This window comes from Carassius gibelio, chromosome A1 (genome assembly GCF_023724105.1).
Source record: "Carassius gibelio isolate Cgi1373 ecotype wild population from Czech Republic chromosome A1, carGib1.2-hapl.c, whole genome shotgun sequence".
NCBI classification, from domain to species: domain Eukaryota; kingdom Metazoa; phylum Chordata; class Actinopteri; order Cypriniformes; family Cyprinidae; genus Carassius; species Carassius gibelio.
Genome location: NC_068371.1, coordinates 4106582 through 4130923, shown reverse-complemented (window position 1 = coordinate 4130923; position 24342 = coordinate 4106582). Strand labels below are relative to the sequence as shown.

General features: G+C 42.9%; 1 protein-coding gene across 1 annotated transcript in view; it reads right to left on the bottom strand.

Annotated features, from left to right (window-relative positions):
- LOC127960470 (dorsal-ventral patterning tolloid-like protein 1) overlaps positions 1–24342 on the bottom strand; it is a 42707-nt gene that overhangs the window by 8768 nt on the left and 9597 nt on the right. Inside the window, exons 3-17 of the mRNA XM_052559933.1 lie at positions 23725–23835; positions 21251–21331; positions 20299–20469; positions 20086–20203; positions 15129–15307; positions 14856–14961; positions 14628–14752; positions 12696–12811; positions 12436–12538; positions 12194–12310; positions 11297–11442; positions 10535–10730; positions 10306–10431; positions 3303–3463; positions 2998–3178 (exon numbers count right to left, since the gene is read on the bottom strand). Coding sequence (XP_052415893.1) covers positions 2998–3178; positions 3303–3463; positions 10306–10431; positions 10535–10730; positions 11297–11442; positions 12194–12310; positions 12436–12538; positions 12696–12811; positions 14628–14752; positions 14856–14961; positions 15129–15307; positions 20086–20203; positions 20299–20469; positions 21251–21331; positions 23725–23835 — 2037 coding nt within the window. The remainder of the gene's footprint in view (positions 1–2997; positions 3179–3302; positions 3464–10305; positions 10432–10534; positions 10731–11296; positions 11443–12193; positions 12311–12435; positions 12539–12695; positions 12812–14627; positions 14753–14855; positions 14962–15128; positions 15308–20085; positions 20204–20298; positions 20470–21250; positions 21332–23724; positions 23836–24342) is intronic.

The window sequence follows — 24342 nt, the reverse complement described above, 5'->3', positions numbered from 1 at the left end:
CCAACCTCAGTGACTTCCAGACAATAAGAGTGACGCTATTGTAGCTCATTGAGAGGTGAGCTTATTCTCTCTCCCACGTAGATACAGCAGTACTCGTTCAACATACACATGCACTATATGTTCATTCGTGCATTCATTTTATACAGAAGAAATATATCCAGAAGATCTAAATACAAAACAGATGAATCATAGCAGATCCTGCCTGTGCTTCAGCTTAAAATAATAAGCACAATAAGTTGTGTGACCTTTTGAACATGAAATCTAGCCAATCAGAAAAACGTTTGAAAAATCAACGTTCTGTTGCGATTCAGGTCGCTTCTGCCCTGCACACCATAGCCACCCTACAAGTCTACCAGGCGTTCCCCTAGAACCTGTGTCCAGACATGTTGTGGTGTCAACAGATGCCTCTGCCACAGGCTGGGGTGCCATTTGCAACGGGCATGCTGCGTCAGGTTCCTGGACAGGAAACCCCTTCGGTGGAATGTCAATTGACTCGAGTTGCTAGCAGTACAGCTTGCTCTGCACAGCTTCAGGGCCCTGCTGAAGGACAAGCACGTTCTGGTCTGTACAGACAACACTGCGACCGTATCCTACATCAACTGTCAGGGCGGTCTATGGTCCCACAGCATGTTGCAACTCGCTCACCATCTCCTCTTGTGGAGACAGAAGCATCTGGGGTCACTTTGTGCCATTCACATCCCGGGCAGGCTCAATCGTTCAGCCAACGAGCTCTCACGGCAGCAGTCTCAACCCCGGGAATGGAGACTCCACCCCCAGTCGGTTCAGCTGATTTGGGAATGCTTCGGAGACGCTCAAGTAGACCTGTTTGCCTCTCCAGAAAATTGCCTCTGCCAGTTGTTTTACTCCCTGACCGAGGGCACTCTTGGCACGGACGCTCTGGCACACAGCTGAGCGCTGGGCCTGCGCAAGTATGCATTTTCCCCAGTGAGCTTTCTTGCACAGACGTTGTGCAAGATCAGGGAGGACGAGGAGCCTGTTGACCCTGTTGATGGTAAGTATCTTGGGAAGCATGATCTGATCATCAGGTTCCTGAGAGGGGCCAGGAGGCTCAATCTGCCTCGCCCTCAGCAAGTTCCCTCTTGGGACCTTGCAGTGGTTCTATCTGCACTGAAGGAGGAAGACCCAGCCCTGGCGCTGCTGTGTCCAGTACGTGCACTCCAGACGTGCGCTCCAGACCAGCTCTTTGTTTGTTACGGAGGCCAGCAGAAGGGAAAGGCTCTCTCCAAGCAGAGGTTATCCCACTGGATAGTGGATGGTATTGTCCTGGCTTATCAGGCTCAAGACTTGCCAAGCCCCCTAGGGGTGACAGCTCACTCAACTAGGAGTTTAGCCTCCTCCTGGGCGCTGGTGCATGGCGCCTCCCTAAGAGACATCTGTAGAGCTGCGGGCTGGGTGACAACTAACACATTTGCGAGATCTTATAATCTCTGTGTAGAGCCTGTGTCCTCCCGGGTACTCGCCCCTTCGGGCCAGTAAGGACCTGCTCGATGTCAATCCGCTTGCTGCACCATTCCACTCCACGGACTGGATGCATGCACTATTACCCTTAGGTGAGTTCCTAAGTCCAGAACCCTGGGTTTCTTCAGCACTGTTGATGTCCAGCACTTGCATGCATGCCCTATCGTTCAGCCCTGTGTGGGACTAGGTGCCTCCATGTGTTGTGATACGTCTTTTTTTAGCAATCCCACATGTGTATTCCACAGTAAATCTCTTCATAGCATGTGTCTTTCCCTTGGCAAGCACCTTGCCAGCTCTGTCTATGAAACTTCCACCCTGTGGGCTAGTACCTCAGAGTTCATGTGTATCAGCACCTCTTGGTTGGTACCGAGTATATACCGGAATATGCTACCCAGTGTATTCTGTGTTAGCTATAGGCCCTCACTCGTGCTGGCCTCACGACAGGGTGCTTATCGCTCACACGGGTCACTGGAAGACAGCCATGTGGCGTTTTGTAAGGGACCCCATTCGTCAGTCTCTTTCTGACGTAACGTAGAACGTGACTGACTGAAAGGGAATGTCTAGGTTACGTATGTAACCCTCGTTCCCTAAAGGAGGGAACGGAGACATTACGTCCCTTTGCCACATCGCTGTTCCGCTGAACGGCCAGGTCACTGGACTTGGCTCCTCAACAAAGATTTGAGTGCGAGTTGCACAGCGGGGCGGAGCTCACGATGCAAATTCTGCAGACCAGGGTACTCCTACTCCATGGCTCATTTTGTTACCACTTGAAGGTTATTGGGCTCTCGGGCGAGATCCCATTTGTCAGTCTCTTTATGACGTGACGTCTTTATTTCCCTCCTTCAGAAAAAGAGTGTTACATATGTAACCTAGACATTCTCTTTCTCTATAGGAGTCTACAATGTTATGAGATTATAATACCCTTCTGAATCTTCTAAATATATTACCCATATTTATTTTATTATTAATTTAATAAAATAATATTAATTATGCTAAAGTCTAGATTCCACTGTTTGGAATAAAGTTCCAACATGAAACATTTCTAACCGAACCCCACAAAACTTCTCATGATATAGCTGTTTGAGAGAGATAGGGCCTCCCTTATGAAACAAAAATATATTGCAGTATATTGGAAAATATCATGTAATATATTAGGCATATATTCTTATATATATTTATTTTTTCCAATATATTGCAATATATTGAAAGTGGCAATCATTTGTATATTTTGCAATATATTATATAATATATGTATCATCAATATATTATTAAATGTATTAAAATATATAAAAAGGGAAAATAATATATTACAATATATCACAATATATTTTAAGAAATATATTGGTAAATATATTTTTCTTTCGTAAGGGCTTTTACCTCAGAAAATTTTTGGAAAGCTTTTGAACTTTACATTATGATATTCATATATAGAAACGAGCATGGGTGGAGGTGTCAAAACATAGCTAAAGACTTTCATATCTCCACTTCAAATGAAAAGCACTGGCACGGTGGTCTTACCAGAGAAGAAATGAGCTTTGAAGCCTTTCTTGGAGACTGTGTTGTCGGATTTGAACTCAATTCGCATGTTGTTGTACTGGGAGGTGATGACCTCAGGGACTTCCGCACCGCAGTATTTCCCATGAAGCTTAGAGTCAGATGACAAGCCGCTTCGCACCTCAACATGGTCATACTTGCAAACCTGTGCAGATTAAATATACAAATAATACACTGATAAACAGCCATCCTTCTGTCTGTCTGTTTGTCTATCTACCTACGATAGCACACTCTCCCACACTGGCACATACACAGTTAGAGAGTCTCACCTCATTTCCCTCTAGTTCGAAGGTTTCAAACTGCATGGATATGCGGTACTGAGTGGGAGCCACCACTTGCCACACACAGTTCTTATTGGGAGGGTATTCCTTAGGCCAGCCTGGGGTAGTGATTGTGCCATTCAACTTGGTTAGCAAGCCACCACATGCAGCTGAAAGAGAAAAAGAGTGAGCACCAGTGTTATTTTAGCATCACTAATCATGATATTATAGTTTTTATTCATCTTTTAAATTCATTTGTATTTAAGGTTTCAAGTTTATTTATATTTTTGGTTTTCATTTTTATTTTAGTTAACAATTTAGTAAACTTGTGTGTTTATTTATTTTATTTTTTTATTATTATTTGGGCCAGCTGACTCCACTGAATTACAACCTGAGAGTATGATAAAAAAATAGATGTTTATATTTTCTATTGAGCGTTCAAAATACAGAACTGTGACAATGCCGTTTCCAACATGCACTGTACGTGGTAGACCAATCACAACAGATTGGACCATAAGACCAATCAGAGTGGAGTAAGCTCACAGAAAGGAGGGCTGAATCTTTGAACTGCATCGAACGAATAGCTTGAGGATTGCTGGAAAATGCCGTGATATTAAATGCATGTTCTGAGAAAACAAAAGTGTTTTGTGAGCTTGCATGCATGCAGACTCCCAAAACAATATCAGGAACCTTAAAAAAGAAATAATAGGGGCACTTTAATAATTTTAAAATCAGTTTTATTTTGAGTTATTTTATTACATAAAGGTAAACTAAATGGCAGCTAGCTAAAATAAGTTTAAGGTTTTAAGTTTATTTCAATTAAAACTAATGATTAATTATAAATGTTTCTTTTTCTAACTTCGCTCGGTGTTTCACTATGGGAATCGCTTTGGGCGTGACCAACTACGGAAGCTCCTATGCCACCACGTCTGTCTTTGACAGACAGGTCGACCTGAGATCAGGCTCCGCCCCCACCTATATTACTCAGGTCGACCCCTACGAAGTCATTCTCGCTTTCTTCCCGTGAGGGACTACAAGCTCTCTCAGCAAGTCCGAACTTTTCGCTGATTTCGCTTAACTGTTCAACTGGCGGGCCGTCATTGGAGTACGCTACCGAACGCGACATCAGTGGATTGGATTGGTACTGTGTTGAGTGTCACACCGAATAGTGTCCGCGTCAAGGCGAGCTATTCTGTTCAGATTATCGCGTGTTATCACGACGATAGGATTTTCAGTGGTGTCAAGCCACCATAGGCTTTACGCGTCAGGGCGAGCCGCGAAAAGGGCTAACTACCCTGTGAACCATTAATCGGACTAACGTGTTACGACGAGTCTTCGAATCTCTCTTTCTCTCTCCAGCCGTCATGTCGACAGTCATTACCCCCGCCAAAGGGAATGAGTCGAAGAAGGAACCCGCACCCCGCCCGTGTCCATCATCATGTGGAGCAACCGTCTCGGGCAGAGATCCCCATCCCATGTGCATTGTGTGCATGGGCGCCAAGCACGCTCAAACGTCGCTTGCGGACCCACAAACGTGCGTTCACTGTGCGTCATTGCCGGTTAAAATTTTGGAGAGAAGGCTGAGAGTGGCGGTGGCTAGTCAGCAGGACCCATGTCTGGCTGGAGCCATCGCGAAAACTAAGGCTAACGATCATCAGCGAGCTACTACGACGAGCTGGGCTGAGATGATGGAAGCCGAATCCCCGGATATGCCTCCTCTGTTCGATGGCCTTCTCGCACACGAGGATGAGGAGCCGGGAGACGAGGACGCAGAGGGCGATGCTAACTCTGACCTCCTCGACTTGGACATGGACGAAGAGGAGGAGGAAGACAACTCTCTCTTCCCTGTCCAGCAGTCTAGACCTCCTAGCGCGACTGACACTGGCTCGCAGGCAGACAGTAACCTGCACGAGGTATGCAAGCGAGCCGCGGCAAAACTGGGCCTAGCGTGGCCCGCGGCCCAGGATTCAGAGGGAGCAGAGAGGGACCTTTATGACGGGAAAAGGCTACCGCCTGCTCTAACCACAACGAGACAACTCCTACCCGCCGTGCCGGCGTGCATGAAGGAGATGTCCCGCCATTGGGGTAGCCCCTTTAAGAGCAAGCTCCCGACCAAGGGATGCTCTAAACTTGAGATCCAAGGAATGGGAGAGCTGGGGCTGGCCGGACCCCCAGCGATAGAGTCTTCAGTGGCCTATCACCTCCATCCATATCGTCGATCTATTTCTGCCTCTTCCCAAATTTCGCTGCCGAACAAGATGGAGCGCCTGACCGCGTCCATCTATCAGAGGATGTACAAGTATGCGGCGCAGTCAGTGTGCTCGCTGAACGCAGTGACTTTACTGTCAGCGTACCAGGCGGAGATTTTGGAGGAGATGGGGCGACAATTAGATACAGGAGTGCCGAACCCAGCTCTCTGGGACGAGATATGTGTGGTAAACGACCTAATTCTCCGCTCTTCTCGTGGCGCGGTTCAGGGCTGTGGCCGTGTTATGGGCTTGGCCGTTTCAGGTGAGAGGGCGTTATGGCTGAACCTGTCTGGTTTAGGCGACGCTCAAAAAGCTGAGGTGATGGACGCTGCGTTCGACCCAACTAAGGGCCTTTTCGGACCAGCTCTCGAGAAAATGAGAGAAACCAGCACCCTCAGGAAACAGGAGGACGAGGCTTTTAACCTCTGTTTACCGCGCAAGCAAACACCGCGACCACCCTCTCAGCCAGCACGGCAAGGTTTTGCAGCAGCCGCTGCGGCGAGAGGAAGGCAGACGGGAGCTAGGAGTGTGAGACCGCCTCCCAGCGGACAGCAAGTGGGCTATCGTCCGAGATCTGATGGCTCCGGACCCGGGGGGAAACATTCATTTGCGGCCGCGGCGGCGAGAAACCGCCCACCCCACCCCGAGGATCGGAAGAAGAAGCGTGCGACCTGACACGCGAATGTTCCCCGTCACTTCTCTCTCCGCCCGCAAAGAGAAAGAGGGGGTCCAGCCCTGTTGTTCTCAGTTCAGTAAGGGCTCCAGCTATAAGCAATCAAGTTCAAAACGTTCTCAAGTGTCACCAAGCACTTACACTGGGTTTTCAAACGCCCATCAGTTCAGGGGAATGTTTAATAAAAAATGCATTATCGCATCCAGGCCACAGGCTGAGGGCGACGTGCTCCCCCAACTCATTAAACACAATAAAGGTTTCACTATCGCAGCCAGGCAGTCGGCCGAGGGCGATAGATTGCAAAAAAATCCAAACATTGAGATGTGTATCCCTAGCCTCTCCGCTGGAGGGAGCGCGCGCACCTCCAGAAGGGGTCAGCGCGGAGACGGTAATGACGTCATCAAAACGCGCCGGCGTTGGGGAAGTATACAGGGGACCTCTCTCGACTCGCATACTCAGTTGGCGCGCATGCGCAGCTCATCCGTGGGTTGTAAACACGATTTCACGGGGATACAGGCTTCAATTTGCCATGAAACCACCCAGATTCAATGGTATAATAGCCTCAGCGGCCGAGGGAGAGTCAGCTCGCGTCCTGACGGCCGAGATAGACTGTCTTTTAGAAAAACGAGCCATCAGAGTAGTGCCAAAGGAAGTGAGCTGTCAGGGCTTTTATTCCCGTTACTTTGTGATCCCAAAGAAGGGGAGCATATCTCTGCGTCCAATTCTAGATCTCCGTGTGTTAAACAAGCACCTACGGAAATATTCATTCAAAATGTTGACACACAAGACACTTTGTCGATCCATCCGCCAGAACGACTGGTTTGTGACGATCGATCTGTCAGACGCGTATTTTCACATAGATATTTACCCGTCTCACAGGAAGTATCTCAGGTTTGCTTTTCGAGGCACTGCTTACGAATTTCAGACAATGCCCTTTGGTCTGTGTCTAGCACCAAGAGTATTCAGCAAATGTGTGGAAGCAGCACTTTTCCCATTGAGAAACAGGGGGATAAGAATACTGTCGTACATAGACGATTATCTGATTTGCGCCTCGTCGAAAGAGCAAGCAATCAAAGACGCAGATATGGTGTTATTGCATCTCAACAGCTTGGGATTCAGAATAAACACGGAAAAGAGCCGCTTAGAGCCAGCTCAGCACGCAGAATATCTGGGGCTCAGTATAAACTCCCTCTCTTATCGAGTCACTCTGACAGAGAGGAGGATCGCGTCATTCACTCAGTGTCTCTCCCGTTTTCAGACGGGGAAAGTTGTCCCGTTCAGACTGTGCCTGCGAATGCTGGGCTTAATGGCTTCAGTGATATCTGTAGTACGACTGGGACTACTAATAATGAGAGACTTTCAGCGCTGGGTCGCGCATCTGCGTCTGTGTTCTCGGCGTCATCTCAACCGACAGGTGAGAGTGACGTATGCGTGCGTCAGAGCGCTCAGACGTTGGAAAAGCCCCGCGACCCTCAGATCGGGGATTCCCCTGGGGGCAGTGTCGTCAAGAGTCACTATGACGACGGACGCATCATTAAAGGGCTGGGGAGCGACTCTAATGGGCAGAACTGTGAACGGCGTTTGGCCCCCTCAGCTAATTCACAAACACATAAATTACTTGGAATTGTTGGCAGTGTTTCTAGCGCTGAAACATTTTCTGAGCTTCATCAGGGGTCAGCATGTTTTAGTGAAAACAGACAATTCCACAGTGGTTGCTTATATCAACCGACAGGGAGGCACACGCTCTCTTCAGCTGCACCAGCTGGCAAAAGAGCTGATTGTGTGGTGCGACATAAGTCTGTTATCCATCAGGGCAACCCATGTTCCAGGGATATTGAACAGGGGGGCAGACTTGTTGTCCAGAGGAAATCCCCTGTACGGAGAGTGGAAGCTTCATCCCCAGGTGGTGAAGCAGATATGGCAGAGATACGGCCAGGCGGTCGTAGATCTCTTCGCCTCGCAGGAAAACGCCCAATGTCCTCTGTACTTCTCTCTGGCAGACGGAAATGCACCATTGGGTGTGGATGCTTTAGCCCACCAATGGCCAAATGTCCTGCTGTATGCATTTCCCCCTCTGAGCCTGATTTCACCCACTCTAGCCAGGGTGAGGGAAATGGGATTGTCGCTGATACTGATAGCCCCACGTTGGCCTTCCAGACCTTGGGTGGCCGAGATTGTTCAACTACTGTCGGGTCAGCCGTGGCCCCTCCCTCCCCGGAGGGACCTCCTGTCACAAGCGGGGGGGGAAATCTACCATCCTCACCCAGACAGGATAGCTCTCTGGGCCTGGCCCGTGAAAGGTGGAATTTAAGTGCAGCAGGTCTGCCCCCATCGGTCATACACACTATACAGAGTGCAAGAGCCTCTTCCACTCGTTCACTGTATAGTAATAAGTGGCGAGTCTTTGATGAATGGTGTGGACGGATTCATATTGTCCCTTTTCAATGTTCAGTGAGGGACATTTTATGTTTCCTGCAGGATCTGCTAGATAAAGGGAAAGCTTTTTCTACAATAAAGGTATACTTAGCGGCTATATCTGCTTGTCATGTGGGTTTTGGTGACAGGACAGCAGGTCAGCACCCTTTAATAAGTCGATTTATGAAGGGGGCACGACGTAAGAGGCCAGGGGCCAGGCGAATGGTCCCATTGTGGGATTTGTCTACAGTCTTAGAGGCCCTTTCTCAACACCCTTTTGAGCCATTGGAAGCTATAGGGTTAAAGTTTCTCTCGCTCAAGACAGCGCTACTGTTAGCGCTGGTGTCAGCTAAGAGGGTGAGTGACTTACAGGCACTGTCGGTTAGCCCATCTTGTCTGCAGTTTTCTGCAGGGTTTACAAGGGTTTCCTTTCGCCCTAACCCGGCTTTCGTACCTAAAGTAGTGGATTCATCATATAGATGTCAAACTACAGATCTTGCAGCTTTTCACCCTCCTCCGTTCTCTTCTCCAGAGGAGGGGAGGTTGAATGCCTTGTGTCCTGTACGAGCACTTCGTGTGTACGTAGAAAGGACAGCAGGTTTCAGGAAAAATGACCAACTGTTCGTGTCATGGGCTACTCCTCACAAGGGGAAGCCATTGTCACGTCAGCGACTGTCCCACTGGATTGTAGAAGCTATTTCCTTAGCATATGCATGCAGAGGTTCCCAACCTCCCGAGGGCTTAAGGGCCCACTCAACTAGGGGCATGGCGACATCATGGGCCTTACTCAGAGGTGTTTCGGTCCAGGAGATCTGTGCTGCAGCAAGCTGGGCCACACCGCACACTTTTGTGCGATTTTATAGACTGAACGTGTCTGAGCCATCCTTAGCTCATGCAGTGTTAGGAGTCAGCACGTCAAGTCCCATATGATTGGTATAGCGTATGTTGCAATCCGGGAGTGGTCTATATCTCCCATAGTGAAACACCGAGCGAAGTTAGAAAAAGAACGATGGGTTACTTAACGTAATCCCAGGTTCTTTGATAACAGAGTGAGGTGTTTCACCAACACTTCCCTCCTTGCATAGGAACGGGAAGAAATCTCTCTTAATGACTTCGTAGGGGTCGACCTGAGTAATATAGGTGGGGGCGGAGCCTGATCTCAGGTCGACCTGTCTGTCAAAGACAGACGTGGTGGCATAGGAGCTTCCGTAGTTGGTCACGCCCAAAGCGATTCCCATAGTGAAACACCTCACTCTGTTATCAAAGAACCTGGGATTACGTTAAGTAACCCATCGTTTTTTTATGGTTTTCATTTTAGGTAACTGTAGTAACCTTTGTGAGAACGAGTGAAAGGTTCTGTCTTCAGTTCTCTGGAATTATACTGATAATTAAACATTCAATTCAATAAAAACTATAGCACAGGTCTTTGCTGGTTTTTGTGTTATTTTAGCATAACCACAACACATTGTACTTTAATAATGACAGAAATCATGTGGTTTCTGAGCAGAGTGAGTGTGGCCTAAGTGCTGTTTGTTCTTGTTGTTTTCCTGTTGATTGCAGATGTTTTCCTGAACCATTCAGTTTGGCTTGAGCATCTGCTGAGCATGTTTGAGTCAGGCAGACGGATGCACCTGTGTGCAGCTCGATCGCACACACACACACACACATCTCTTACCTTCACAGCTCTTCTTGTCAGGGGCCAGTTCGTATCCAGGATCACAGGCACATTTGAAGCTTCCTAATGTGTTAACACATCTCTGTTCACAGCCCCCATTATCTGGCTTCAGACACTCGTCTTCCTCTGTTTTAATGACACAGACACAGAGTAACATCAGCTGAATGGACAAGGGCCAACTAATCAGCATCTGATTGCATCTGATTGTTTTTTTTTTCTGTGTGTGTACCTTTGAAGAAGTTTGCAGCAAAACCTGCTTTATTAACCGTCCCATCAGACATGAATTTCATCCAGAGAGTGTTGGAGGTGGAACGGATATCTTCAGGTTTATCATAGCCACAGAATCGGCCGATAATAGGGCTGTTCTCTGACAATCCATCTCTAACTTCTAGATAGTCATATGCACAGCTGTCATGCCTCTCGATCTGCAAAAACACAGGCACAGTAAAGTATGTAGTAATGGCATTAGCATGTCTACGGCACCTTAGGTGTCAGTGCCTAGGAAATAATCCAATAAAAACAGGATCTCAGGCGTCTCTGTGTATATTATATGCACACTGGTACACGTCCTGGTCTTTATAGGCTCTATGCATGCAAAAGAAAGTGTGAATGTGTGCATGCACCGGCAGAGAGTGTTTTCATTCCCTCTGAACAATTCGACACCTTTGACCTACTGACACACACAATGGTCTGCATATATATTTACAGTATTTCTTGTAACAACATTCTGACATTTTAAAACATGTCTGTCTTTTGGCCTCACACACCTGTAGTCTAATAGGAAATTCAGCTTGACAAAGATGTGTCTATTTGTATGTGTATTTCATAAAGTCTTTAAACAGCACACATGATGTAAATAGCAAAAACTATCCTCTTTTTCACTCTCCTTCTCAGAATGATAACACAAGGGAAAGGGGGGAGAACAAGAGAGGAACTTGATTGGAAATGCATAAATTGAACACAGAAAAAAGAGAGGAGACAACAACTTCACCTCAAAGACCTGAAAGCTCAAGCCCACGCTGTAGCCCTCGGACACTGTGATCCTCCACACACATTCCTTAGATGGACGGTAGTCATCTGGATAGTTTGGAGACTGAATCTGTCCAGAGTCCTTACTGATGTCCCCTCCACATATTGCTAACAAAGAGAAAGAGAATGTTAAACTTTTACTTTGTCGTCAAAAATATACTGGGTCACATACTTTGTCAAAAATTAGATTTATACTTCATCCGAAAACTGAATAAATAATCTTCCATTGATGTATGGTTTGTTAGGATCGGACAATATTCGGCCGAGATACAACTATTTGGAAATCTGGAATCTGAGGGTGCAACAAAATCTAAATACTGAGAAAATTGCCTTTAAAGTTGTCCAAGTGAATTCTTAGAAATGCATATTACTAAACAAAAATTAAGTTTAGAAAGATTTACAGTAGAAAATTGACAAAATATTTTTATGGAACTTGATCTTAACTTTGGCATAAAAGAAAAATCGATCATTTTGACCCATTATACAATGTATTTTTGCCTATTGCTACAAACATACCCCAGTGACTTAAAACTGATTTTGTGCCCCTGGGTCACATATTGTATTTGATTTTCAATGTGAATCTAAACAGTATACTATTTATAAAAAAAAAAATATAATATTTGTTTAAACCATATTCTACCAATCATAAATCAGAAAAGGCAAAAAGGAAGATTTTGATTCCGTAAAAAGACCAGGTATTATGGGTACAAACTTTATCTATGCTTGTCTACACTTGTATTCTGAGTGAGATTCATTGGCCAAAAAATAAAATATATTTTTTAATATGTTATCAAAAAAAAAGTGAAAATCTGATACTGTTACAGCCATAACATGCACACACACACACACACACACACACCTTCATAGACTGCTGCGAATCCCTTTCCAACCCAATTGCTGCTACTGCGGAACTCAATCCACATCCGGCTGTCTGTAGAGACCAACGCTTCTGGAATTTTATCACCACAGAAACGACCTGCACACACACACACACACACAATAAATAACGGTGCCTCATTAAGCATGCATTGCATTGTTTATACATATTATTTCTTAATATACTCCAATATATTCCTGGTGAATCTACCAGCATGTATGTACCCAGCAGTGGTGCTTTCCTCCAGTATCCGTCACGAACCTCAATGTAGTCATACCAGCACAGGCTGCTCTTGTAGAGGTCCATAGTGGTGAAGTTTAACACTATCTGGAATGGACAGCACGCATGCAACTGTCATATACGTCAAACTTCATGCATTAGACCAGAGTGTCTTTACCTCGTAATGAAGACAATTACAGGAAGAAATGGATTGAAAATTGCAGATAAATGCGGAACAATGAACCTCTGTAAAGAAGTGTCTTACCTTCTCCCCAGGTGTGACGGAGATCCTCCATACACAGTGTGTATATGATGGATATCCATTAGGATATCCCGGAGATGAGAAATTACCAACTGAGTCCTGTAGTGTTTCGCCACATGCTGAGAACAGATCAACACAATAATATGATTAATGAGCGTGTGCTAAAAATTCCATTTATTCTAAAAAAAACAAAACTTAAATGTGTTACTTTAATAAGATGTTAATTTAGTGACCTCTTTGAAAGACTCAGCGAAAGACTTGTTAGACTGATTCAAACTGTTAACAATTATTTTTTTTAAAGAACCAACTCAACAGTCATTCATTCATTAATCGGACTACACTGGACGTGCTGTATGTTTGCTTTTTCATGCAGTCGGGAAGACAACACAATAGAAAGATGTTCATGATTACAAATTCTTGTATCGTAGCACCGTATGTTCAGCAGCGGAGGAGGACCACTGTTAAATAGCAGTGCAGGAAACAGATACACACACACACACACACACACACACACACACAGTGAAGTAACAAAGACCTACTGACTATTCTAATGAGATCTCTGGAGCCAAACCATACAGGCTAGTGGAGCAGATTCTCTGTTCAAGAGAAGCCAAATCATCTGCTAACATTTGCCAAAAGTTCCTCCCAATTAGCGATGTAGCGGTTGGCCAAACATTTGCCTGAGAGGCCTCTGTTTTTCATCACAGCTCACTGGACAGTGATTGCGTACGGAGCTGCTTTTGGGTGTCAATTTCAAGGAAATATAAAGACGTAGTCACAAGTCAATCCAGTGCGCAGTCACACGGTAGATAAGCTGTTATCTTTGGCTTGGGTGGAGACAGTCACCCCTATTTCAGTCTAAACTTTGACTCATAACCTGCATGGAACAGCAGCAGAGACAGGAACTTTCAACAACAGTTTCCAAAACGTTCACATAAAATTACACAATTTACTTTATTATTATTATTTACATCATTTATCATGTCACCCATGCCTATTTCTTTTTCTACCAAATACAAAAAAGGCAGACGTTAAGCAGAATGTCCAAGCTGCTCTTTTCCATACGAAGAAGGTAAGTAGTGATTTATACAGTCAAGAACCAAAAAAGACTGATTTTATAAAACTTTTAGTATGCTTTTTTGTATAATTTTCTCTCCACCTGCATTGAAGGGAAAAGTTTGAAGGGAACAGTTCAATCATTCTATTTACCTTTTCATGTTGTGCTCCATTACAAAATGAGTCTGGAATGGCTAGGTAAACTATTATTTTTTGGCAAATTGTCAAATAAAAGTGGCCATTCAGTTTACAAATTTAGTCACAGAGAGTGAATATGGCGGAAGAGAGAGAGCTTTGTCTTTGAATGTGAAGTAGGCCATGCGTCACGCATTTACACACACACACAACCTCACTAGTAGTGCATGAACTCAAAACAATACAGCAGTAAAATAACACACTCGTATGGACACACACACACATGCACGCAGTAGAGCGAGAGGGTCTTATCATTCTCTTTGTCCCTCAAATGCCAGGGTGGCCCTCTTTTCTTTCCTGAGAGAAAAGCAAATCCATCCATAAGTAGGTTTGCAATTTAGTGTCTCCAATTCACGTACATGCCTTTGGACTGTGGAAGAAACTGGAGCATCGAGGGGAACCCATGACAACAAAGAAAAACCATGCAAATTACACACAAGAAGGCAGTGTGTCTCAGCTAGGACCTTCTTGCTGTAAGGCGACAGTATTACCCACTGAGCCACTGCAAGAAGTACATCATAAAACTGACAAAAACAAATGATCTCATGCAAGCTAACACATCATATTAGCTAGAGTCAATTATCTCCACATACAGTGAGGTCATCTTCGTACAGTTAACACCCTTGGTCAATTACATTTTCACACTCTCTCTCTCTCATACACACTCACACACTGTAAGCCTACCTGGGCATCTGTATAGCTTCTTGGCTTGGGATATATCTCCTTTGCTGAGTCTAGTTCTCTGACCGATAGCAGGCCTGACGCCATTCTCATCGCGAGAGGGAAGAATCGTATCCAAAAACATTCCTCTATGGAAGAGAAAGACAAAAATTAGAACATTTGTATTCGTATAGAAAGTTCTAAATGAAATAAAACAGGTGTGAAATTCCTTGTGTGTGACAGAAGTCTTACCTGGAGAAGGTGTTTCTGGCATAATGCATGATGCTGTCAAAATCATACGGCTCACCAAGAGAGTTGACATCCCCTGGTTCCATCTTAATGAAGTTATACTCCTGACCTGAGTGTGCACACATGCACTCATATTAAAACCGTTAGGCTACATTCACAAAACAAGTATTTAGAATTGATTGACAGGTGTGATTCTCAAATTTTTCTGCTCATACAACAGAAGCTCAAATCTGTCTGTATGATACAAAGACTTGAGTCATGGGTCTGATACAGTACCTGGTTGGATGTTGTCTCGAATGATGGTCACATGATCGTCACGGTCAGGTCGTGTGTGTTCATGCCAAAAGCCAATTACGTGTCCAAGTTCGTGAACAACGATGCCAAACTTGTCACAGTTCTTTCCAATGGATATCGCCTGGGGACCATTGCCTCGACGGCCGACGTAAGAACAACACCTTAAGAACCAAAAAATAAAAAATTAAAAGTCTGAAAATCTCAATTTAATGTCAGCGTCTTGTTGGCTCACAACACTTTTGAATCTGGTTGTCACAAGAGCGTCATATAGTGCTACGATGATTGTAATGAGGGGGTGATGGGAGGTGAGCTGGGCTAATTCTTGTTTGGGGTAATGCAGTGTAGTGTGGGGTGAACAGAGGATAGTGTGAAATGATGAGAGCTGATTAATGGTGATTAGGGTGAGTTGGGGTTAGCTTTCAGATTCCTTCTGTGTTGTTTCCTTAACAACAAATAAGCGCACATTGTTAACCTCTGACTGTGTGCCAATGCAATGAATCGCAAGAGAGGAAAGAGAAAGAAACAGGTGGCTCCCAAAATAAATGCCAAAAAGAGTCTAAAGCAGTGGTTTTGCTTCAGATCCCAGATTTTAAGTTGAGCATCTACTGTACCAAAACTGTAAAAAAAATTCCCTCCAGAACAGACCTGCGACCCATTTGTAGGTTGTGTGACTCATTATGTAAGAATCATTTGTCTAAAGTATTGATGCAATATTGTGAGAAAAATAATTTCAATAAATTGATATATGATTATTATGTTGACAAAGCACTATTCAAGTTGCACTGTATTGTGTGTGTGTGTGTGTGTATGTGTGTGTGCGCACTGAATTAAGCAGGTTAGAATATCTGGCACATTAAGGTGAATTGTTTCCCTTGCTGGTGTTTGTATGAGCCTGCAAATCCGATTATTATTAACAGAAATATTGCCAGCAGCCTCACAACCCTGCTGACTTTGTTGAAGTTTGTGTTCTGCTCAACTGTTTTCATATATTGACCATCTGATGTGCTGTTCATTTTGATTCTTTCAGTTGTTTTTTCTGAATAACAGTTGCAAATTGGCATTTATGAGCCGTCTAATCAGAAATTATTTCTTATTAAGATGCATTTTTGTGATTCCTATTACAAGTGGTCAGCACTAAAGGGAAAAATCTGAACACAATCTTTATACAAGGTGGAAACAGAGACAAAGACAGGTCAAAGCTGTGGAGTCAGAGTTCAAGGAATCTTAATAGTCTAGCATTAAGCATGCCTCAGACACTCAAACACAACTACAAACAAAGAAGTAATCTCAATACCACTCGCTCACTATTTATAACTTGGATTAGAACACCTTAATCCCTCATTTCATAGCCATTGATAGTGTGGAGTAGACACACACACACACACAGAGGGAGAGAGAGAGAGAGATCGAAAGAGAGAGAGAGAGAGAGATTCAAACAAATAAAAAGAGACTAAAAATAAAACACACTCACCAGACAGAATAATGTATACCTGAAACAAAAATGTGTGTATTTTTCTTTGTAATGCTGCTTTGAAAGCATTTATATTATGAAACAAAGAGTGCTATACAAATACATTCTAAATTTTTAACTAGTGACAGATATGCAACCATCAGATATCTTTATATTTAATGCAGATTTGTGCAAAGGAGTCAGACATCAAGCCTGTCAACACTTTCTTAACATCCATACACACATGGGCCCAAGCTACGTGCTAAATGCTTCAAAAGCACATGCAGTCATGTGGAAGGTTAACGCTCAGTGCTTGTGTTGGTCTGTCAGCAGGTTTATAGCTAAATGACGTCTGCAGATTATAACAGATATGACCACACTGAGATGGATAATATTATGCAATGCTCTCGCCACCTCTCTCTCCTCTCCATGCTAATCTAGCCTTGTCCTTCTCCTTGAGTTCATGTGGCTCAGTGGTTGAGCATTGCAGTTAGCAGCACAAAAGGTTGTGGGTTCGATTCCCAGTGAACACACATACAGGTAAAAAATGTATAGCCTGAATGCACTGTAAGGTGCTTTTGAAAAAAGCATTGGCTAAATGCAAAAAGTGTTAATATTCTATCAATGGTCATTCGGCCTATTTCTATGTGATCTGCCCTTATTATTTCACCTCACCTTCCATAAGCATTATTCCAACACAGATGTTTAACATCCACAGTTTTCATTTCATTCCAGTTTGACTGATAACACTCCTATTAGTGGTTAAACACCTTCTTATCAGGTGTTGTGTCATAATAAACATTGTTCTATGTGATCAAATAATCAATTAAAAGTTTTCAGATACGAACAATCGGCAACATTGTTTCTCTAGACTTATGCAATTTCCGTCTTCCCTTCTCCCTCTCTCTCTCTCTCTCTTCCTTGTTAACACACTGTTAGGATTCCATTCCTAAGAACAATGGGTGGTTTGCTCACCGTAATAACAGGGAAGGAAGGAAAGCCAGGCCGACCGTAGTCATCTACAGACTCTCACTCACTCCCTCGCTCTCTCAAACACACATACCTTTGTTTTAAACATGCTTTACAGGATAGACTCTTAACAATGAGATTGAGTTCCTTAATGAAGACCGCGCTTCATTCAAGCTTTTTTACATCCAGTAAACTACTAATGGAGCTCAGAAATAAAGAATCAAATCTCTAAACTAAGCCGCGTTTCCACCGCAGGAACTTTACCCAGGAACTAGGGACTTTGGCCTGGTACTTGGTGTGTTTCCACCGCAGGAACCAGGAACTAAATAAAGTTCCGGGTAAAAAAATGCCCCTCAGAAAGTCCCTGCTGGCGAGGTGGTACTTTTTCAGAGTTCCGGAACTTTCGGGGGCGGGACTTTGGCGCTAAACATTCTGATTGGTTGAGTTCACGCAGCATTGGTTGAGTTCAACCACCATTTATTCGAATCAACATTTTCAAAATATTACTCTTATTGTGTCATGAAATGTAATTTTAAAAGTATTTCAGGCGAGAATGTAGTTGTTTAAAACTCAAATCTGTGGTTTATTTATAAAGACAGTGCCTATTTAAAAATGTGTTTCGCCGATCTCAGAGATGGTAAGCTCCACTCGATCAGCGGGAGCTCAGTCCTCATGTATCCGCAGAGAGCAGCCTCATCTCGGATAGATCTTCTGATATGTGCCGCTGGCTCTGATGTCTCTTCAGTGGTTAAACATAAAATATAATTCAGCTGCGGGGTAAATCTAACAGGTTTTCTTTGGTCTGTATTCAATTTATCTATATGTTAAAATGAAAATAAAAAAGGCAAGTCTATATAATATTTCGTTTCATTGCCATGGCTGTACATAACATTACACATATCCCTGAACTAAGTACATTTCTGCAGCTGTTATTATGTTTAAATGAAAACGAAAGGAGGCAGTGGTATTTTATATCCTATTTAGTTTTATTGTAAATATACTGAGGGGGAAATAACAGTAGCCAAAGCGATCTGAGTTCACGCAGCATTGGTTGAGTTCAAACACCATTTATTTGGATCATTTTCAAATATTACTGTTATTGTGTCATGAAATGTAATTTTAAAAGTATTTCAGGCGAGAATGTAGTTGTTTAAAACTCAAATCTATGGTTTATTTATAAAGACAGCGCCTATTTAAAAATGTATTTCGCCGATCTCGTAGACGGTGAGCTCCACTCGATCAGCGGAAGCTCAGTCCTCATGTATCCGCAGAGAGCAGCCTCCTCTCGGACAGATCTTCTGATATGTGCCGCTGGCTCTGATGTCTCTTTAGTGGTTAAACATAACATAATTCAGCTGCGGGGTAAATCTAACAGGTTTTCTTTGGTCTGTATTCAATTTATCTATATGTTAAAATGAAAATAAAATATTATAATATAATATTACAAATATAATATTTCGTTTCATTGTAATGGCTGCATATACACATATCCCTGAACTAAGTACATTTCCGCAGCTGTTATTATGCTTAAATGAAAACCAAAGGAGGCAGTGGTATTTTATATCCTATTTCGTTTTATTGTAAATATACAGAGAGGAAAATTACAGGATTCGCGTCGTCGCTGACATCACACTCCCCAGTCGAATGCACGAAGTCAGAACTAACTACCGATGATGCACTTCCAAAATCAGCGTACCTTTTTTTTTTTTTTTAAATCAGCGGTACTTTGTATTGAGGAACGCGCAGACCTACGTCACCAGTCTATTTGCCTAATCTACCCGGTACTTTACACCGTGGTGGAAACGCAGAAAGCAACAGGTCTGGGGGGAAAAAAGTTCCTGGGAAAAAAAGTTCCTGGTACAAATGTTCCGGGTAATTTCGGTGGAAACGCGGCACTAGACTATGTCCCCAAACCAAGTTTTTTGTATCCCAGCAAAGTGGAACTGGTAGCTTTTCATACATTTTCGGGCAATCAAAAAACAGTTTTGGTCACTTTAATCCATCTCTAAAACTTGCTGGTCTTGTCCCAGGAACTTAAAAATTAAGGTTTTCAAAGAACAAGAACAAATTAGCGATGACATAAAACTAGTTTGAAACCCAATGTGAACTCAAGAACCCAATGTGGCAACTGGTGTAACAGATTACTGGATTAACATAAAAGAGAAAATGTAGGATGGCAACTTGGCTTCATGCATGATTTGAGACTGGATTTTGAGATGTGGGTATTGCACTCAAATGTGGAGGCAGATGAACACAAACTTACAGAGACAGGGTTTAAGAGGACTAAATGATTGGGGGAGTCTGGCAAACATCACCAGAGATTTTTGATGAATCATTATGAGGTGAAACATTCTTTATAAAATGAGACATGACCAGAATAATTGTTTCAGTCTTAAGTTGCTGGGGTAAATTTGTTGCAATAAACAAAAATACTCACTAAATCTCAGTTTTGAAAAATTGACCCTTACGACTGGTTTTGTGGTCCGGGGTCACATATGCATTTAGAAAATGGACACGAACCCGCAGGGTCTGTAGGTGAAGACGATGTAGCTCTCCTCATCAGTTTTCTCAATGAAGGTCACACATGTCTGTTTCTCCCAGTGTCTCATTGCTTGTTTTAACATGGCCCTCTGACTTCCTGAAAAACACAGAAACCATTATACGTAAATCACACACATTCATATGTTGATGTTAAACACACACATACACACACACACACTCGGGTCTCTTTACCGGTGAAGTTGCCTCCTATGACATAAGGGATGACTCCTCCGGGCCAGATCTTCTCAGCTCGGGATGTGGCTGCGCGTGGCACTCGAGACTTCACACCTCTGTCGCTCTTTACACTCTTCCCTCCAGCCTTGGAGCTTGACACATCTTTTCGGCTGTTGACTGGTACCGACTCTACACCATAGAGAGAATGGTAGAAAGCATCTTACAGGAACATTAAATCGAATGCCAAACCACCCCAAGTAATGAGAGTTGGGTTTAAATATATTAAAATATGTCGCACTGTCAAAATCAAGTAGAGTTTGTTCTCTAACGGTTAAACATGCACAATAAAATCCATCCAGACAACACATGACAGCACTACTGATACGATTCCAGTGCAATAAAGCTGCACTAATAGGTCTAGATTTCAAATGACCAATTGTGAATATTTTTTAGATTTATATTTTGTTGTTCAGTTTTTGCAAACACAGGATATCTTATATATATCTTCCTCAAACTGCATGATTACAAATATAAATGTGCATTCATTAAATAAAAATGTCAACAAATTTAGGGGAATACATTTTACATTTGTAAAAAATTATAATGTTTCTCGTGGGAGACATTTCATAGTTATTGAACTTTCATGATAATTGATATCAGCCTTGCAAAAATCTGTTACATTTGTTCACTCTTAAATAAATTTGCTCCTAGAACCTTCTTGGAGAAATATTAGAAATAATTGCTCTTAGAAACTGTATTCATGCTGAATTTGTGCTGTAGGTCGAATTTAAGAAAGGGATGGGTTTTTGGACAAGTCCTGCGTTCGTCACAAAAGAAAAGTGTTGTTTCACCGAAAGATTGAGATATGTCAAAATTACATCAAATAGAAACATTATGCATGGATTAATCGTTCACAATAAGATCAACAAGATGAACTGATCAAAAAAGTTGAGAAGCAATCCAAACTTACCAAAACCTAACCGTCGTATTCTATCAAGCAACAGATGTAATGAACCTCTCTTATTACTGGGATTATGCTCTCCTAGAAAACCTGAGAAAAAGAAACATACAACGAAATAATTTTGAGAATGCTGTGAGAGTGATATCATTTTGTGAAGACACTTGTGAGAGAATTTTGATTATATGTTGAGTAAACTTAGTTTAAAACCAAACTTTAGCTGTTTTAATGTTACAAGAACACTGTCAGTGAGCCAAGAAAAGAGGGAAAAACCCATCTCTCTGTGATTATCACACCTATTTCATCCATCTACCCATTGACCACTCTTTTCTTCGTTCAACATCTCACCTACTCTTGTCTTCCACTCCCAGGGTTCTCACGTAACATCTCTATTATTCACACATCTTCCTTTTGCATTTACCCCGTCTCGCTCTCTCTCTGGAATTTCTCTGAGGCAGACAGGAAAGTGGGGAACAAACAATTCTCTCTGAATCCGAGACACAGGAAAAGTCTGAGCACAAATGCTCCATCTTTCACACGTAACACTGGCAGGTATACAAGCGTGTGCTGTTGTCTCCATGACAGACAGACAGCATCCTGATGCCAAGAAAGACCTGTCCTGACTGGTCTAAACATGCATCAGTTCTCCTGCTGTTCCTGGTCCTGATGCAGTTTGCCCTTCTGCCCCGGTGGCACATCCTGTAGCAACCCCAGTCAGAACGGAAACGCAAAGCTGAATCCTTATCGTCTTCTTGGCCTCACTTCCATCTTCTGCTGCCAGACTGAGACGATTATAAAGGTGATGTTGCTGACAACGTTGCTACCCAGCAAGCTCAATTTCTCTTAGTTGGCTGTTAGTCTAAGTAGTCATCACTCATTCTTGAGATTGTATCCTGTTTTATCTTAACAATGTGCCACTGGAAAAGACACACACACACTCACATTTTTACTTTTTTTAGTTTAGATATCAGCAAGGAAGGACTTTCTTAACAACGTTTGTTCTATCTCACATTAAACTAGCATTTGCACCCACATACGCATCTGCACTTTTCCCATTACATAAGGAGTGGAAGACAAAGACCTTGCTATGCAAACACACACACGATTGTTTGCTGATGGTGCAGTGGAGTGGAGACAGAAGCATTTATCACGTCTAATCACCTGAAGCTATACACTAACAATATCCCCACACATTCTTCAACTTCACTTCGACTTTAATACATTTAAATCACCCACAACCCACAACACAATCATGGACATCTATTTCATCCTTATGTTCCCTCATCAGCAAAACTTTTCTGTATTGGGTGAACATTTCAGCCACCCGAACAAAACATTCTTTATACCACACCTGTACAGCACACACACAAAAGTGAGTAACGTTTAACTTTGATGTGCTATTTAAATTTAATTTGACTCTTGATGTAACTAAAAAAATGCACATTTTAGGTTACCTGAGAAAACATTTTAACAGTGCTGTGTTACTTACCAAGAAACTTTATTAAAAATCTCACGCAGATCAGTTCAATTCTTACATAAAGAGCTATTTCATCCCCAACTATTAAAGTACTCGAGTTCTGCAGCGACTGATTTGGCGGACATCTTTCTCTTTCTATGAAACCTGTAAACTGCATTAACCCGTTCTATGGCAATGCCAACTTTACTGCAGTTTACCCGAGCATTGCAATTATTTAGCAATCAAATGGCTTCCCCAACTCATTTTTGCATCTGTCCTGTGCACTGCATATCATTTCTTCTAGATGCATGCAACTTAGAAAAAACATTGCTTATTACAACTCAGCTTCTCAGACTCATTGAGACATTCCCTTAAATGCAAAATCCACAGAGGCTACCGTATACAGTATGTGTGTGGTTCTTTGTGTCACCCTGCAGTCAAAACTGCACAGAGGCCAGTGCTAGATCAAAGCATTTAACACCCGGAGGAAGGTCTGATTCCAAAGATGACATCAGGATGAAAAAGCAAGCACATGGGTGGCTTCAAGGACTGAGTCAAACCGAAGCCCAAACCGTGAACCTTACTGTAGAAAGAGTCATTGTTGTTGTTCGGCACCAGAAACAACCCTCAACAGCCTGCTGACTGCAGCTTTAACCTCATCTACCAAACATCTGCTACTGAACTCAGCTGAAAAAAACATGAGCCTTAGAACCTCAAAATAAATTGAGGACCAGATTAAGTGACAGATTTGTCAGTTATGTAGAGCTCTAGACGAAAATAAATAAAAAATACTAGACTAAATGACTAAATAACATTTAAATAAGCAATTAACTATAATATTGAGTATATTTAACATGCATATAGCTGCAAGTCTCAGTCAGACAGTTTACTAAGTCTGATTCAAACAGTTAAATCAAGAGTTTGAGGCTATTCCCCAAATCTTAAAAAGAACCAGTTCGTCATTAGTTCACAAACTGGCCAATTTTAAACTATTGTCGACAACTGCGGTGTGATATCCCATGTGTCTTACCCGACGCGTGTCCCTTTCTCCCATGCGACTGCTGTAAAAGCTCTATTGTTCCATCGATCTGAAACATTTTCAAGTCTTCTTCATCCAAGGCAATATCTCCCCAAAATGCAGCTGGAAAGAAAAGAGACAAGGATATTATTGGCAGCACCATAGATTGATGTTCTGTGTGCTGGCAGACAAGTCTGAGACTCATACCAGAGCGGCCTGAGCTATTGACTGATGCTAATTTAAGGTTTGCTGCATATGCAATCGATTGACAAGTTAACTAGAGAAGAAAAATCTCGGGCTGGCAACTTGTCCTTCGCTCTTTTACCCTCAGAGATGCTGATTAAAAATTAACAAGCGTGTGTCAGCGAGCATGCACATACTTCCTGTTGTGATCTTACCAACCCTGTTCACATAATGTCCATATCTCGCATGCTCCGACATTCCTAATGTTCATCTACAGTCATGACATCATGCATCATTAGCCTGTCGCCAAGGAGGTCACAGAGATGGCCATAAAAAAAAAAAAGATAATATTGGGAACTACGCCATTTGTGTGTGCAAGTTATTTTGGCAGGGAATACTCTCCTCAACCTTGATAAGAAAACAATAAACAATGAGGATTATGCTTTA